Below are 14,909 nucleotides of genomic sequence, written 5' to 3'. Positions count from 1 at the left end.
AAGCTGCCATTAAAAAAGGAACAATTAGTAGAGCATATAAAATATTGCATGATAATTATAATAATCAATCAGATACGTTTAAAAAGGATCAGGAAGAGAGACTGGATAAGCAATTCACAAAGAGACAATGGGGAGATATATGTACATCTCCCAAATATGCAACAAAGTCTAGAAGATTTAGGATCTTTGCCTGGAAGTGTTTACATAGATATGTTTCTACCCCAAGTAGACTACAAATAATTTTTCCACAGGTGGATAGCAAATGTTGGAGGTGTGAGAGCAAAAAAGGTGTGTCTGGGAACATATTTTTTAGGATTGTAATGAGCTGGCTGACTTTAGGGATTCCCTGTGAACCGCTCTGTAAGAGATGCTGGGTGAGTGGATTGGATTGACTGGGGAGATTATTTTTTTTCAGCTATGATACAAAATCGGACTTGCCTAGACATAGTAAAGCCTTGTTGAGTCTAATTATGGTGGCTGCCAAAAAAGCAGTTACTAGAAAATGGAAATCTAAGTCTAAGACCAGCTTTACTATAAGTAGTGCATATAGTAACAGAGACAAAACAACTGGAACTGGGATCTTTAAAAAAGGGATGGAGCAAGCTATATAAAAAATGGGAATTGTGGGAACAATATACACACAGAAGAAATTACCTTTAAGAGGCAGGATTTGAATGAGCCATATAATGCTTTACTGACAATGACTGGCTAGATTATAAGTGATGTATAATGTTTGCAATTACAATTATTTCAATGGTGTCCATGATGTATAATCTTTGCAACTAAAATGGTGTTAATGTTTGCTTTTCATTTATATAAATATAAGATTGCCTACACCATACGTGATCATTTAAGAAGGATGTTTATTGGGAAAAAAATACATGCAGGGCTTTGATTTTCTTTGTGAAAAGATGATGACTTTGGGAGATGGACAGTAGACCTCTGCTTTGATGCACCCCTGGATGGAGGCCAAACAGGAATCAAATGGGCTGAAAGGACTGTTACCTCTTATGCCTACACAGAAATGTTTGACTTTGGGGGGGGGGATTCCTTGGAGGCAGTCAAGAACAACTGGGAGATTACCCTTGGTGGGTCCACAAATCTTGGGCTTTGCTTACTGTGGCTCCAACGATGGCCACCAGGTTGCATTTACAAAAATACTTCAAGCAGCACTGTATACTTCAAATTTCCCATCTGTCGAATAGTATGGTTTGGATGTTCCATGGGGCTTCTTCAAGATGCTAGAGATGACAGAAGGCTGATGTGGCAGACAAATGGCACATATTTTGGAACTGTGTGGAGAAATACCTTTATTTTACAGACAGGTTCCTTGGAGGCCAGGCCTATTTTCATTGTAGCATATCTAAAACTGGGTTGGTTTAAATACCAGTTATGTTTACTATGTGCTGTTCTCTGGGCAGCCAAGAAGGTATGGAATATACAGGATCCTCCAATGAAGGGGGACTATGTCAGATTTTAAGAAGACTGTGTAAGGCAGAAGTATTTAATAACAGACTGGCCTGTAAATAGTGCCCATGGATGGACATCTGGTATCAGGTTAACCCTAGGGAAGTTCTAAATATTCACAAAGCAGGGTGTTTTTGCAGATAAAAGAAACATCACTCTCTTGCACCTCCTGGGTTATGGGGTTAAAGGCCCACTCACCCCTGTTTTTTTCTCTTTCATTACTCATCGCTCTTTTCTTTTTGTGAAGCAACCATCTTTTCTTTTTTTTTTTTTTTTTTTTTTTGTGTAAGTGTTTCATATCTTAGTTGTTATTTTATAGACTGATTTAACCAGATGCCTTAATGTTTTTGTATAAATGTACTTAATTACAATGGGATATGTATGGCATTCCTCAATGCTTTCATTTTTTAAATATGTTTTATGATTTATATATAATTACACTTCTGAAGAATATTTGTGAATATTTACTATTTTTTAATAAAGGTATATGTTGGTTAAAAATGGGTCCACACCTCTCCAAAGTGTTATGCCACTGCACCTAAGAAATGCAGACATCACCTTCAACTGTTACTCCCTACAGATACACAAAGTAGGGTTGCCACCTTTCAATGTGGCCAGTACCAGACCAAGGCCACATCCTCTTGTATTTCCCATAACCCCACCCATCTCTTCCCCACAGTTTGTCCAATTCATGACATCATCGTTACTTCAGGTGATGAGGAACACCCCCTTTTTTCACTTGCAATGCTTTTTTTCTGCCTATTTACTATGCTTTCCTGTATATATATATAAAAAAAAAAAGCATAGTAAATCCATTAATTTAACCAACTCCACTAGTCTGCTTATTTTTCGGAAACAGAATACAAGAGTTTGTACAGTGTTTTCCAGGTTACTGGACAATCAGTTTAATTTGTGTCAACAAAGACATGCATCTGAAGCATTTCTCCCTGGGCCTCTGCTTAAAACTGGCTTTGTGCTGCATCAGACTTTCCTGCTAAACAAATGTTAAATAAAACATATAACATTTATGGACTGTCCAGGAAAAAAATGAATAGGTGGCAATGCTAATACAAAGACTGACTTTAAAAGCAAATTTCTAAGTTTTATATATATATATATATATATATATATATATGTATATGGATTCACTTCAGAAGCTCGAAATACTGAAATCTCGAATTTCAGTATCTCGAGCACAAGAAGTGGAATCCACAAAACAACAAAAACTAAAAACCGCGAAATTCAAAACCTTAAATACCGGAAGTTTTGAATTTCACGGTTTTACTACACAAACACAACACACACACACACACACACACACACACACACACACACACACACACACACACAGACACACACCATCCACCGCACAAACACACACAATCACTCTACTACATGAAAGCAGGGGGGCAAGCCCCCACACCCCCCCTACTTAAATATTCTTACTCTGAGGTTGCACAGCATACAAACACACACAAAACACCACCAGACAAACTACTTTCTCTTCGCACACACACATCACAGCAACAAAACACACTGACACACACCACACCCCCTACCCAAATGCCTTAGCGCACAGAAACACTTACCTGAATACATAACCATAGCGGAACTTTAGAAGCGCGAAATTCAAAACCTCCGGTACTCGAGGTTTTGAATTTCGTGCTTCTAAACTTTTGCTATTATGTGGATTCGGCTTCTTGGGCTCAAAATACTGAAATTCGAGATTTTAGTATTTCGAGCTTCTGAATGGAACCCATATATATATGTATGTATATATATATATATATATATATATATATATATATATGGGATCCGGACACATGCTCGACTAGCATATGTCCGAATCACGAAACCGAACACACATACACGAAAGCGCTTAACATCGACAAACTCTTCCGTGTATGTGTGCCTGTTTCGTAGATCAGACTACAGTGCGGGTAAGGGAAAATTACCTTTTCCCCACTGTAGTGCAATCTCGGAGTGAGAATAATAAAGTAGCAGGGGTGTGGGGGGTGCAGGGGGGGCGAAGCTCCCCTGCAGAAATGTAAATTTTTTTTCGAACTACACATACACAGCAGCTCTTTTTGATGTTAAGCGCTTTCGTGCATGTGTGTTCAATGTTTCGCGATTCTGACATATGCTAGCATACGCATCACTATAGCTATAAACATTAAAATCAACATGGTCATTAGAATAACATACGGTACATTCAATGTTGATTCCAGACATTGTTGTTGTGATACTGGCCCTTCCCCCTCCCTCTCCTCTTGGTGTAAGGGTACTGTTGACCATTGTAATAGTCCCCTCCTCTCTGATTCTTCAGTCTCTCGGACCTCCTCAGTGATGTGGTTTTACATAGGAATGTTGCCAATTTGTTTGACAAGGGGTTGACATATGTTCCAGGTAGGGGAGCAAGGGTGGACGACACCTTAATTAATATGAAACTCTACACTAGAAAATTTAATTTACAATTTTATTTCCAGGACAAAAATGTTAGAAGTACTAATAATGTTGCTTGTCAGAGAAAAAGTACTTTAACCCTGTTTTACATCCAACTGTGTATCTCTTTGAGAAATTGTGTGAACATGATGTGAGAAATTTGTTAAATGCTAACAGACATCAAAATGGAACTAACCTGAGTGTAGAAAAAATTACTTTACTCAGGGAAGTATGCAACAGAAATGACTTGAGAATCATGAAACCGGATAAGGGAGGGGGCCTGGTAATCATGAATAGTGTTGATTACATCAGTAAGATTTGTTCACTGTTATATATGGATACTTACAGTGAAATAAGTTTAAATGAGAAAAATATTATTTATAAAAAAATAGACATTGCATTACAAGAGTTAGTTTTGAACAACCAGATTACATTAGATGAATACAAATTTCTAGTGACAAGAAACAGTAGAACACCTACTATTTTTGGTATACCCAAAATCCACAAGGATTTAGGTGACCCTCCCTTAAGACCAATTGTGGATGCATGGGCCTCTAAGACAAATACTATTGCCAATTACATTGATTCTCATATACATCAAAGACCTTTTTTCAGTCATTCCACATGATGTGGGGCTGGATTGGTTTTATAGGTATCTATGCCAGTACTCTGAACTTGATAATAATAATATTTTAACAATTAGAACCCTGATGGAATAGATGTTGGAGAGTAATGTTACTACTTTTGAAAAACAATTATTCAAGCAAGAGAAAGGGGTGGGAATGGGAGCTGCATGCGCCCCTATATTTGCCAATATTGTTTTAGCATATTGGGAAAATGAATTTATTTTGAATAGTCCCTACACTTCTGAACAAATTAGTTACTTGGATATTTTGATTATTAAGGACAGAATTAACAAGTGTTTTCAGACAACTATATATAGGAAACCTACCTATTCTAACAGCCTGTTACATTTTGATAGCTGGCAACCTATACACCAGAAAAAATCCTTGGTGAAGGGACAGTCTGTTAGTTTGGCGATAATGATCAGTGGAACAGATGGACTTCTTAAAAAATATGTTAGTGAAAAGAGGTTATCTGCTTGAATTTTTAAATAACATTTTTAAGGAAGTTATTAAAAAAAAGATCAGCAGGTACCTTTGTTCCTCTCTTAGGGAAAGCAGATTACAAGGTCATGGGACAGGAGAAGCCGGCTGGGTCGGACTTCAAAAATGCTTTAATCCTTACCTATAACCAGGGTTTTCAAGAATGTAAAGAAATCATTTATCAAAACTGGCATGTATTCGAAATAAGCAAAGAACATCTTAATATTGAAGGTAATAGGCCAAAAATAGTTTATCGAAGGGACGTTAACTTTAAATCTATTACTGAGAGGTGTCCGAATAACAACCATATGAGAGGGAACATGTCTAAATGTGGTTATTGTGGACAATGCAAACATATGCTGGAAAGAAATACAGTCTCTATTCCCAACTATGGTAAAATTAATTTGTATGGGAAATTTAAGTGTAGTACAAAGGCAATGGTGTACCTGGCTTTGTGCACCAAATGCCCAAGATTTTATATTGGCAAGACCATCAATGCTATTAGGACCAGGGTATACCAACATAATCGTGACATTTTACATAATGAAATAAAAAGTGCTTTAGCAGTTCATGTTATGGAAAATCAAGGACACACATTTAAGTTTACCATATTAGAACAAGTATGTACAGGTGAGAGAGGTGGTCCAGTAAATGATTTTCTAGAACTAAAAGAACTAAAGTGGCAGTTAAGAACTAATGCCAGTGTTAACCCTGGACTTAATAGTACTTTATAGCTATTAGTTCGGTACTTAGGTTGAGGTCTGAATTCTTTTTATAAAAATGTAATTCCCACTGATCTTTTTGGCTCTTTCTTTGCATTATATTACCATGTAGTTGGGGCTGGGACATTTTTTGTACTGTTCTCTGCGTTTGTTAAACATATATATATATTTATATATATATATATATATATATATATATATATATATATATATGTTTTTTAGAAAGATATATCTACTTATTTTTACACTAATTTATTAATTATATTGTACTATATATATATATATATATATATATATATATATATATATATTTGTATTTAGAAGTAATAGGATGGATACATATATGTGTTATTTATTATTGCATTATTGTATGGAGGTGGAAAATTCACAGTTCCTGTGTTTTTATATAAAATTTATATAAAATGTATGTAGCACTTTAAATAGCTAATTAGGGGGAGTATTTAAGCTGGGTAGTATGCACTGTTTGTCATTTTCTGATGAAGTTTCTCATTGACGAAACAAAAGCGCTTAAATAAACTGTTGGATTCGCTTTTGGCTTCTATATCTTTTTATTAAATCTTCAAATACTAAACAAAGCCTTCCCCTAATAAAAATGCATTTTTAGGGTAGACAGAATTATTGCTAAGACACCATTTAGTCTCGCGTGACAATTTTTAATATTCTCATGCAGATTTTCACAGTCATCCCTTCATGTTAAGATATGAAAATGAAAGCCATCAATTTTCATGCTAATATTAAACTGCATCTTAAATGATGGCTTTTACTTTCAGTGTATACCTCCTTCCGCAAATCAGATAAACAAACGCCAAAAATGCAAACAACTTAAATCATTAACCAATGAAAACTACAATTCATCATATTTTCACTTCTTCAATGTAGCTTCATAACTTGAAAATTTCCACTACTGAGTTCAAGTGGCCAAACTAATTTACTCTATCTCACATAATTTAATGCATATGATATGACGTTTAATTTAGATACGTAACAAGCATTCTGACATGTGGATGCTCCCCAACCCACATCATGTGCTTTTATTTCAAAATCCTCTTGAAGAGAAACTTCTTTTGGAAAATTCTGAACATGGCATTTCTACAGCTTCAGGCGCTCTCACTGCAAACGTATTATCAAGCTCATTGTTTAGAAACAAATAATGAAACATGGCCATGAAAAAACAATATACAAATAAATAATTCACTAGAAGGAGACTACACAGCATAAAGAAAAGAAACACAAATGTACCTCTCCTGCATAGCGGTTGCGGAGGTTAAGTGATGCCATAAAGTTGGAGTAGTCCTTCTTGACGCATGTAGGTCTCTCAGTCAGCTGTGTAGCCTAATTCAGTAACAGATGATTAATTACTAGAAGTGATTGGGCAATATCAAGTTACAACCTTACTGCCTGTCTAAACAGAAAGCAACAAAGTGCTTCATACATACACTGACTAAACAAAAATAGTAAAGTCTTACACAACATGCCATTTGTCATGGCCATTTAGCAGTACACATCTGAATTTTTCCCATCACCAGCTGTTTAAGTCAGAGTTCCACAGCAGTCAACTAACAATTATGGATAGTGGAACACTACCCTGCAGTCAGTCATTGCTACTCGATGAACTTTCCAGTGTACAAGTCTCCAGGGCAGACCAGTTTTTCGTAGAAGGAATACAAGGGTGTGTGATACCAGAGGACCAACCTCCGTTTTGAGTGACGTATCACAAGGTGCGCAAATAAGAATGCCAAAACAGAAAATACACTGGTGTGATTTAACACACCCACACAAAAAAACAAGAGTAACAAAAATGTGGGCTTAGTTTGGCTTCTTTAAGATACAACAAGTGACTGTATAATTGTAAGCAAAATGTGGCAAAAGGAATTAAGAATGCAATTCACTTACAAATCTATAAACAAACAGTAAATGTTTTAGACGGCATTCATAGTTTTCAGATTTTTTTTCTTTTGCCAATGTGATGATAAAACCAGGTATCTTCACTGCAAAACCAAAATTAGACTTGTAAACAGGAAAGGAGATTGGTAAATATCAAAACCAATGATCACCACCCTCTGATCTGTAATAAATTGCATAATAAAATGAAATGGATAGAATAACCTAATTAACACCCAAATCACTGGAATAATCACATTTCACACACAGTCTGGTCCTACCACTAAAATTGTTTTAGCTTCATATGCATGGACTCTGGGTCGTTTACCATGTAGAATACAAGTTAAAATATCTATCTGTTTGAGTGGATAAGTTGTAGGAAATGTGCATAAATAACTTCTGTGGTTTGAACAGTGGAACATTCCTTATTTCTGATAAGGAATAATATTATGGTCTATCCAATTTCAACCCTCCCCCAAAAAACATAACAGAAGATGCCACAAATCTATAACTTAAGACTTGAAATTGATGGCATTCTTAGGCAATGCATTACAACTGAAACAAAAGACGCGCAGTTTTATAAAAAATATACACTTTCATTAAAAGATCCCACTTTTCAAGGCCTTCTGTTGTACAGGATCCACTTTATGAGAATGAGAATATGATGAATGCTGTTTTTTTTTCTTTTAGTGAGTTAAATTAAATGTCATGTAATGAAGCTAAAACAATACTAAACATGACAAAATGAGGAAAGGAACAACACTTGCTAGAACAAACCTGAGTGAAAGGGGAGGCTGGTTGCTGTAAGAAAGGGTAACACAAGCCAGGACAAGGGGAAACAAGCACATATGGAAAACAGGAACATGTTACACCATCAGTGTGGGAAACAGAAGCAACACAACAATGGCATTAAACACAAAACATGGCAACATCAAAAGGTGACTACTTATGTATATCTGCAGACGAAAACACTTAAATGATCAAGTGTACACATGGGATGGTAACCAAAACATCAGGAACATGGCTTATGACAAATGGACATCATGGTTACAATACTCAGGCCTGGCAAAGCCCTACTCTCTATATCTTGTGTGTCTAAATCTTATGCCAAGCTGAGGCTTAAAATGCACATATGACTTTTTAAAACACCAACAACTGCTTGACGAAGCTGACTTGTTATTCCATTAGTTTATCTAAAAACTCTAATAGTCTTTGTACCCTAGGTATGCTCTTCTTCCAAGCCTCCAACATTCCCATGGAATTCTCTTCTCTCTGTCCAACGATTGTTCAATGACTTGTTACCACTTACAACATTTAGAATAAATGATGACAAAAGTCAAATCCTCAAAACTCTAACAGGTTATTAATATAAACATTTGATTTTTGAACCCTTTATAAGGAAAATCAGGGTACACTTTTTTGCCTCAATGCAGCATTTCACATCAGCATCTTCTACAAGTAATAACAAAAAGTAAATCTAAATAACCAGAAAATGGTACAGATTGTGCTGAAAACTGAAAAAGGAAAGACCTAATAATCTATGTATGATATACACAGAGAAAATAATCATAAAGTTAGTTCTCAACTTGTCAAACGATATTTATCAACCATTATGATTTATATAAAAATGTACACACTACTTTGTGAAAAGCAAACTATACTTCTGTAAAACACATACAGTTTCAAAGGACACCATCATTCAGAATTTCCACACATTCATGGAGGACTACGTTAGTACAGATGTTAGCATTGCTACCTCACACTGCTTAGCTCTCCAGGTCAGTTCCCAGCTGAGGTGCCTTCTGCACTGAGTTGGCATGTTCTCCACAGGTCTTCCTGGGTTTCACCAGGTACTCCAGACACATTTCAAAGGCATAATCAAGGCTAACTGGTAAGCCTACAGATACCATATGAGTGTGCATGTGCGCACATTTCTCAGGACAGAATGGCATCCTACATAGGACTTGTTTCTCTTTCTGTCCACTGATTACTGAGCAATTTCTGGCTCCCCCACAACCTTGAAATGGATAAAGTGAGTAATCAGAAAATGAAACAGGGAATGAATAAACACAGTCAAAGTGCCTAGTATAAGAAAGCATACATCTCAACTGTACTGAACAGGGTACCACAAATTCCCAAATGGGCCCTTTAAATCCCAATTTCCTTTCCATTTTTATTTTCACTTTTTATCCTCATATACTTATGTCATCACGCACCACCAGCATATCCCACGGCATTAAGACAGCAATCGAGATAACACTCCATACAGTATAAAACAAAGGCAACTGTCACTCGTTGCCTCTACATCACTCTGTCTCTCGCTGATACAGCCAGCCTTCTAATCTTCGAGTTTTACCGTCACCATGAAAACAGTAACAAAACCCATGGAATTGTTTCAAGTTTGAGTCTCAAATTGCATTTAACTGTTATTTTGCTTTACAGGGACTGCCATTCTTTCATTTTTGGCTTTTCAAACACAATTTTTCATTCAATTAGTTTATGCTTGCAATACTACCCGATTCACCACCTATCTGAAAGTACGTAAAGTTAATGACAGAATGCACAAGTCCTTTAAATGACTTAATACTGCAAGACCTGAAAACTTCTCATCCCAAATAAATCAGTTTGTTCTAATAACCCCAAAATTTTGTACGGGTAACCGTTGGCATTATACATGATCCCAGGAACCAGCACTGAGCACTACAAACTGTCACCATGAATCATCTCTCCAGCTTCACTAACTAGTTAGTAACCCACCCTGAGATCATGATTAACTCACCTCCCAGCCAGTACCAGAGGAGCAGTGCAACACATGTTTGTCTTTTCGGCTTTTCCCGGTTAGTGGTCGCCACAGAGGAACTCAGGTCCACTAATGATTGTCAGTAGATTTTTTTTATGGTGCCAAGTTGCCAGCCTGACGCCCAACCTTCAGCGAAGGCACGCCCATTCACGCATGTCTTTCGGAGGCCACTCGACAGTGGGGAGGACATGCAGACTCCACACAGAAGGCACTCCAGCCGAGAATCAGTGCAACACATAATTAGTGAAAATGGCACCTTAGCTCCATATCCAGCCTCTCCTACCCTGTCCTAAGTTGGGATTTTTAAATCACTGAGTGGGGACTTAGTAATTCCGGTATGCAGGTTAACACAAAAATTACTCTGAAACGCAACACTTTTAATCTGCTTCTGTTTCATAATGTAGTAAATTTAAAATAATGCAAAACATTTTCCATAGACATCAACAGTAATCAACAGCATCACAAAATAATACCTTTAAAAGCAGGGACTTGCTCAGGACAACTAGAAGAGGACAGTTACAAGGATTTGTATGAGACTCCAAAACATCAGCAGTATACTTGGGTCAGCAAAATAAACAAGAAACAACAAAGGCTACAGCTGCATAGTCAGGAAGCAGCAGCAGCAATGTATAGAGTAAAAACATCTGAAAAATACTGTAAATAGGAATTTCTAAATGAATTTACTCAACAGCAAATTAGCAAATGTGAAGTTTCATTTGCAGCACAACACCCCTTCCCCATTTAAACATTACAGTCAGAGCCACTTAACTGCCTTAATCTTGTTACAAACCTCACTTTTCTTTCAAATGCTAGAAAAGCCTGGAGTACAAAGGCAATTTAACCCAGAAAACCTTTAATACAGTGGAAAACTGGATCTCTAATCAACAGCTGATATTAAGCCCTAATAAAACAAAGCTATTGTTCTTCTCCCCTACTCGTAAATCCTCTCAACCTTCGTTTACTATAACATCTAACAATGGGACCATATACAAAAACAAACCTTTTCTCACCCCTCTAGCTAGGACTGCCATTGCCCGTACCCATCTGCTTTCAACTCTACTCTATGCCTCAGCAATACTCACTAACTTGAACAAAACTGATCTCAGCGAACTCTCTAGCTGCTACAATCAAATTGCCAGGTTTGCCACAGGAACTCCCTACAGGATACACCATTGTCAAAACCTACACCTCTTAAGTTGGCTAGAACTCCCCAGGCTACTTCATTTTTATCATCTTACTGTAGCATTCAAGGTTATTAACCATCTAGAAAAAAACGCCCTCCCTTAAAAAATTATCCATCCCTACAAAAATGCTAGGCCTCTTCGTTCCACTACAAAACTTTTGGTTCAAACTGTTAAAGCTAACAACCTATCTGGAGAATCTGTGTTTGCAAATTCAGTAGGTAAAACCTGGAATTTGCTACCATCTGACCTTACTCTGAACCCCTCCCTTAATCAGTTAAAAAAAAATTTAACCCAGTATTTTAAAACTCACTGGTTATGTCCTTGCTCTAACCCTGACTAAAGCCTCAACTACTTCCATATCCCTGCAATTTCTTATTCATAGCAACTAACCTCTTACACTAAAAGATTTGAAGAGAGAAACTGTAAGCTTTGCAGATGCTCTATATATAAGCTGCACCTATAGGTTTGATAAGGAAACTGCAACATATTTGTATATATTTCTGTATATAAACTAACTGTATTCTTCATAAGCTTGAAATGTGAGACTGTAAACTTGTATGTTAATACAATATGCTTGTGCATATACTGTAACTTGTCTTTGTTTGTAAGTTTGGAGCTTTTCTCCCCGGGTCTCCACTGAAAATGGACATGTATCCAGTTGGACTATTCCTGTCAACAAATGTAAAATAAAATTAATAAAAAATAAATAAACTCCTGTTGGAACACAAAGCACATCTCATCTGAGAGAAATTAAACAAAGGCACAGGTGTGTCTCTGTCATGGCATGGCCTGCAAATATTTTAATTATGCTGATATGTTAAACTTGCAATTTAGCTTCCAGGAGACTATGATTGTACGCTCCTATGAATCAGTAGTGGTTTGGATATCTATACAGACACACTGTGTGTAAGCTGTTATTCAATACCAGATCAGCTGTAAGCTCCTCATCACCCAGTTTAGCACTAATGACACTCTCTTAAGAAGTCAGTGCCTGCAGTTTGAGTATGTAAGTACAAAACATCTCAATTCCACAGCAAGCTTAACATTTCCACAGTAAACTCACTCTTCTGCCAACATTAGTGATCCTTTCAATGTACAACATTTAGGAACAAAGTCTTCTTACAGCTCAAATGAGGAACATTCCTCAATGTGGTACACTTAAGAGGTACGTCCGTGACAACAGAGAAAAGGGGGATCGGACTTAAATGTGTATGGGTAGGGGGCTGTGCAGTCCTTCATATCGGTGGAAGCTGTCATCAAACCACCATGACTGGTACTTCTATAAAGTACGCCATCAGCAAAAATTGACGAACTCAGATATGACTGAAAGCTAAACAATGCGGGACCGAGACATCACTAAAGCTGCAAGTAGTAAAGAGAATTTAATTAATTCCCGACTCAATAGCAACTATGCATCTCCCCCTCCCAAAAAAAATACTGTCTTGTCCTCCTTGAGACTGCATGGAACTTGTAAATGAGGGTTCAGCTAGGCTTGTAATGATCTGCAGACTGATTACCTAGTACTTAGACATGAACCAGTGCCGCTCCTTCCCTATCCACAGTGGTACATTTCTATTGTACACTACTGTCCAAGAGCGAACACATACTGTCTTATGATTTACTTCTGAAAATGTTAATGAAAAAAGAAGTTATGTACTCACCATAATGTTCCATCTGAGTAGTTCTACTTCATTTGTCTTCAACCTGTGGGTACCAGATCCATATCAGATCTGAGCCGGCAAAATTCACTAGCATCTGCTCCGAGCTCCAAGCTCCTCCACTTACCCATAATACACCTCCAGTACCTTCCAACCCCCAGATCGAGTTTGCTGACCCTTATACTGAGAACCTGACCTGAAGAATACTTTATGAACTACAACTGCAGCCAACAGGCTGTTCACATGATAAGGTCGGGGAAGGAGGGAGGGACAGCTGAAGACAAATGAAGTAGAACTACTCATATGGAACATAATGGTGAGTACATAACTTCTTTATCTGAAGTAGTTTACTTCATTTGGTCTTCTACCTGTGGGACAGAGTCCCCAGCTACTAAACTCCTGGGTGGCCCTCATGGAAGGATATTCTGGAGTATAGCGGAACCAAAGGGTGCTCTCCTTCTAGAAGTCAAATCCAATTTGTAGTGAGAAATAAAGGTATGAAATGAGGACCAAGTAGCTGCAGCAAACATATCATCCAATGAGACCTCTAGACCAAAAGGCCGCAGACATAGCCATTGACCTAGTGGAATGAGCTTTCACCTGACCTGGAGGAAACATACCTTTATCCTTATAGACCTGAAGGACGCACAAGGAAATCCACCTAGCAATAATGACCTTGGAGATAGGTTTACCCAAAAAGGGTTTATAGGAGGACACAAACAATGATCAGATTTACGGAAGTTTTTAGTCCTGTGTAAACAAAAGTATAACTGTCTATGAATATCCAACAAGTGGAGTTTGTATTCCATTTTGTTAGCAAAGTTTGGGAAGAAAACAGGTAAGTTAATGGTCTGATTGATGTTAACTTGTGATGTAACCTTAAGAAGAAAGGATGGAATGGTCCGAAGGGAAACCCTATCTTTATGGAAAATCATATATGGAACCTTAATGGACAAAGCTTGCAGTTCTAAAACCCTTTTAGCAGAGGTGATAACTATGAGGAATGCTGTTTTCCAAGATAAGAACTTAAGATCTGTGGTTGCAGCAGGTTCAAAAGGTGGCGCGACCAAAGCTTGAAAAACCTTACTAAGGTTCCAAGGAGGAACAGGATCCTTGACCAGGGGCGTAACAGGAAAGCAGCTTTGATAAAGGCTTTACACAGTCTGGAAGAGGCCAGGGAGGCAGAATTCTCACTCACATGAAAATGAGAGATGGCAGCTAATTGAACTTTGACAGTAGAAGAGCTTGCTCCTTGTTGAAAAATATTGGCTAGGAAATCAAGAATGGCAGAAATAGGAGCCGTGAAAGGATCTAAACTCCTTTGAGAAGCCCAAAAAGAAAAACGTTTCCATTTGCTGCGGTAATTCTTCCTGGTTGAAGACTTATGAGCTGCCACCAGAATAGACCTAACTGAAGAGGATAATCCAGGAGTCCTAGCGATCATGGGAAATGGAGCAGCCAAGCCATGAGCTTTAAACTGTCCAGGTGCGGATGAGGAACCCCCGATGGGTGTGAAATCAGATCCTGAATGAGATCCAAGGCGGAGCCAGAAGATGAGACCAAAGGAAGGGAAACCATACCTGGCGAGGCCAAAATATGGCAATAAGGATCACTTTGCTCCACAGTGA

General features: G+C 37.6%; 1 protein-coding gene across 1 annotated transcript in view; it reads right to left on the bottom strand.

Moving 5' to 3' along the window:
* PI4KA (phosphatidylinositol 4-kinase alpha) overlaps nt 1-14,909 on the bottom strand; it is a gene marked incomplete at its 5' end in the record, with an annotated part of 2,160,482 nt that overhangs the window by 948,293 nt on the left and 1,197,280 nt on the right. Inside the window, 1 exon segment of the mRNA XM_044068731.1 lies at nt 6,998-7,090. Within this exon segment, the coding sequence (XP_043924666.1) occupies nt 6,998-7,090 (93 nt within the window).

The sequence above is a fragment of the Protopterus annectens genome, chromosome 4.part0, assembly GCF_019279795.1.
Source record: "Protopterus annectens isolate FY-2018-M chromosome 4.part0, PAN1.0, whole genome shotgun sequence".
NCBI classification, from domain to species: domain Eukaryota; kingdom Metazoa; phylum Chordata; order Ceratodontiformes; family Protopteridae; genus Protopterus; species Protopterus annectens.
This window is presented reverse-complemented; position numbering and strand designations above follow the sequence as displayed.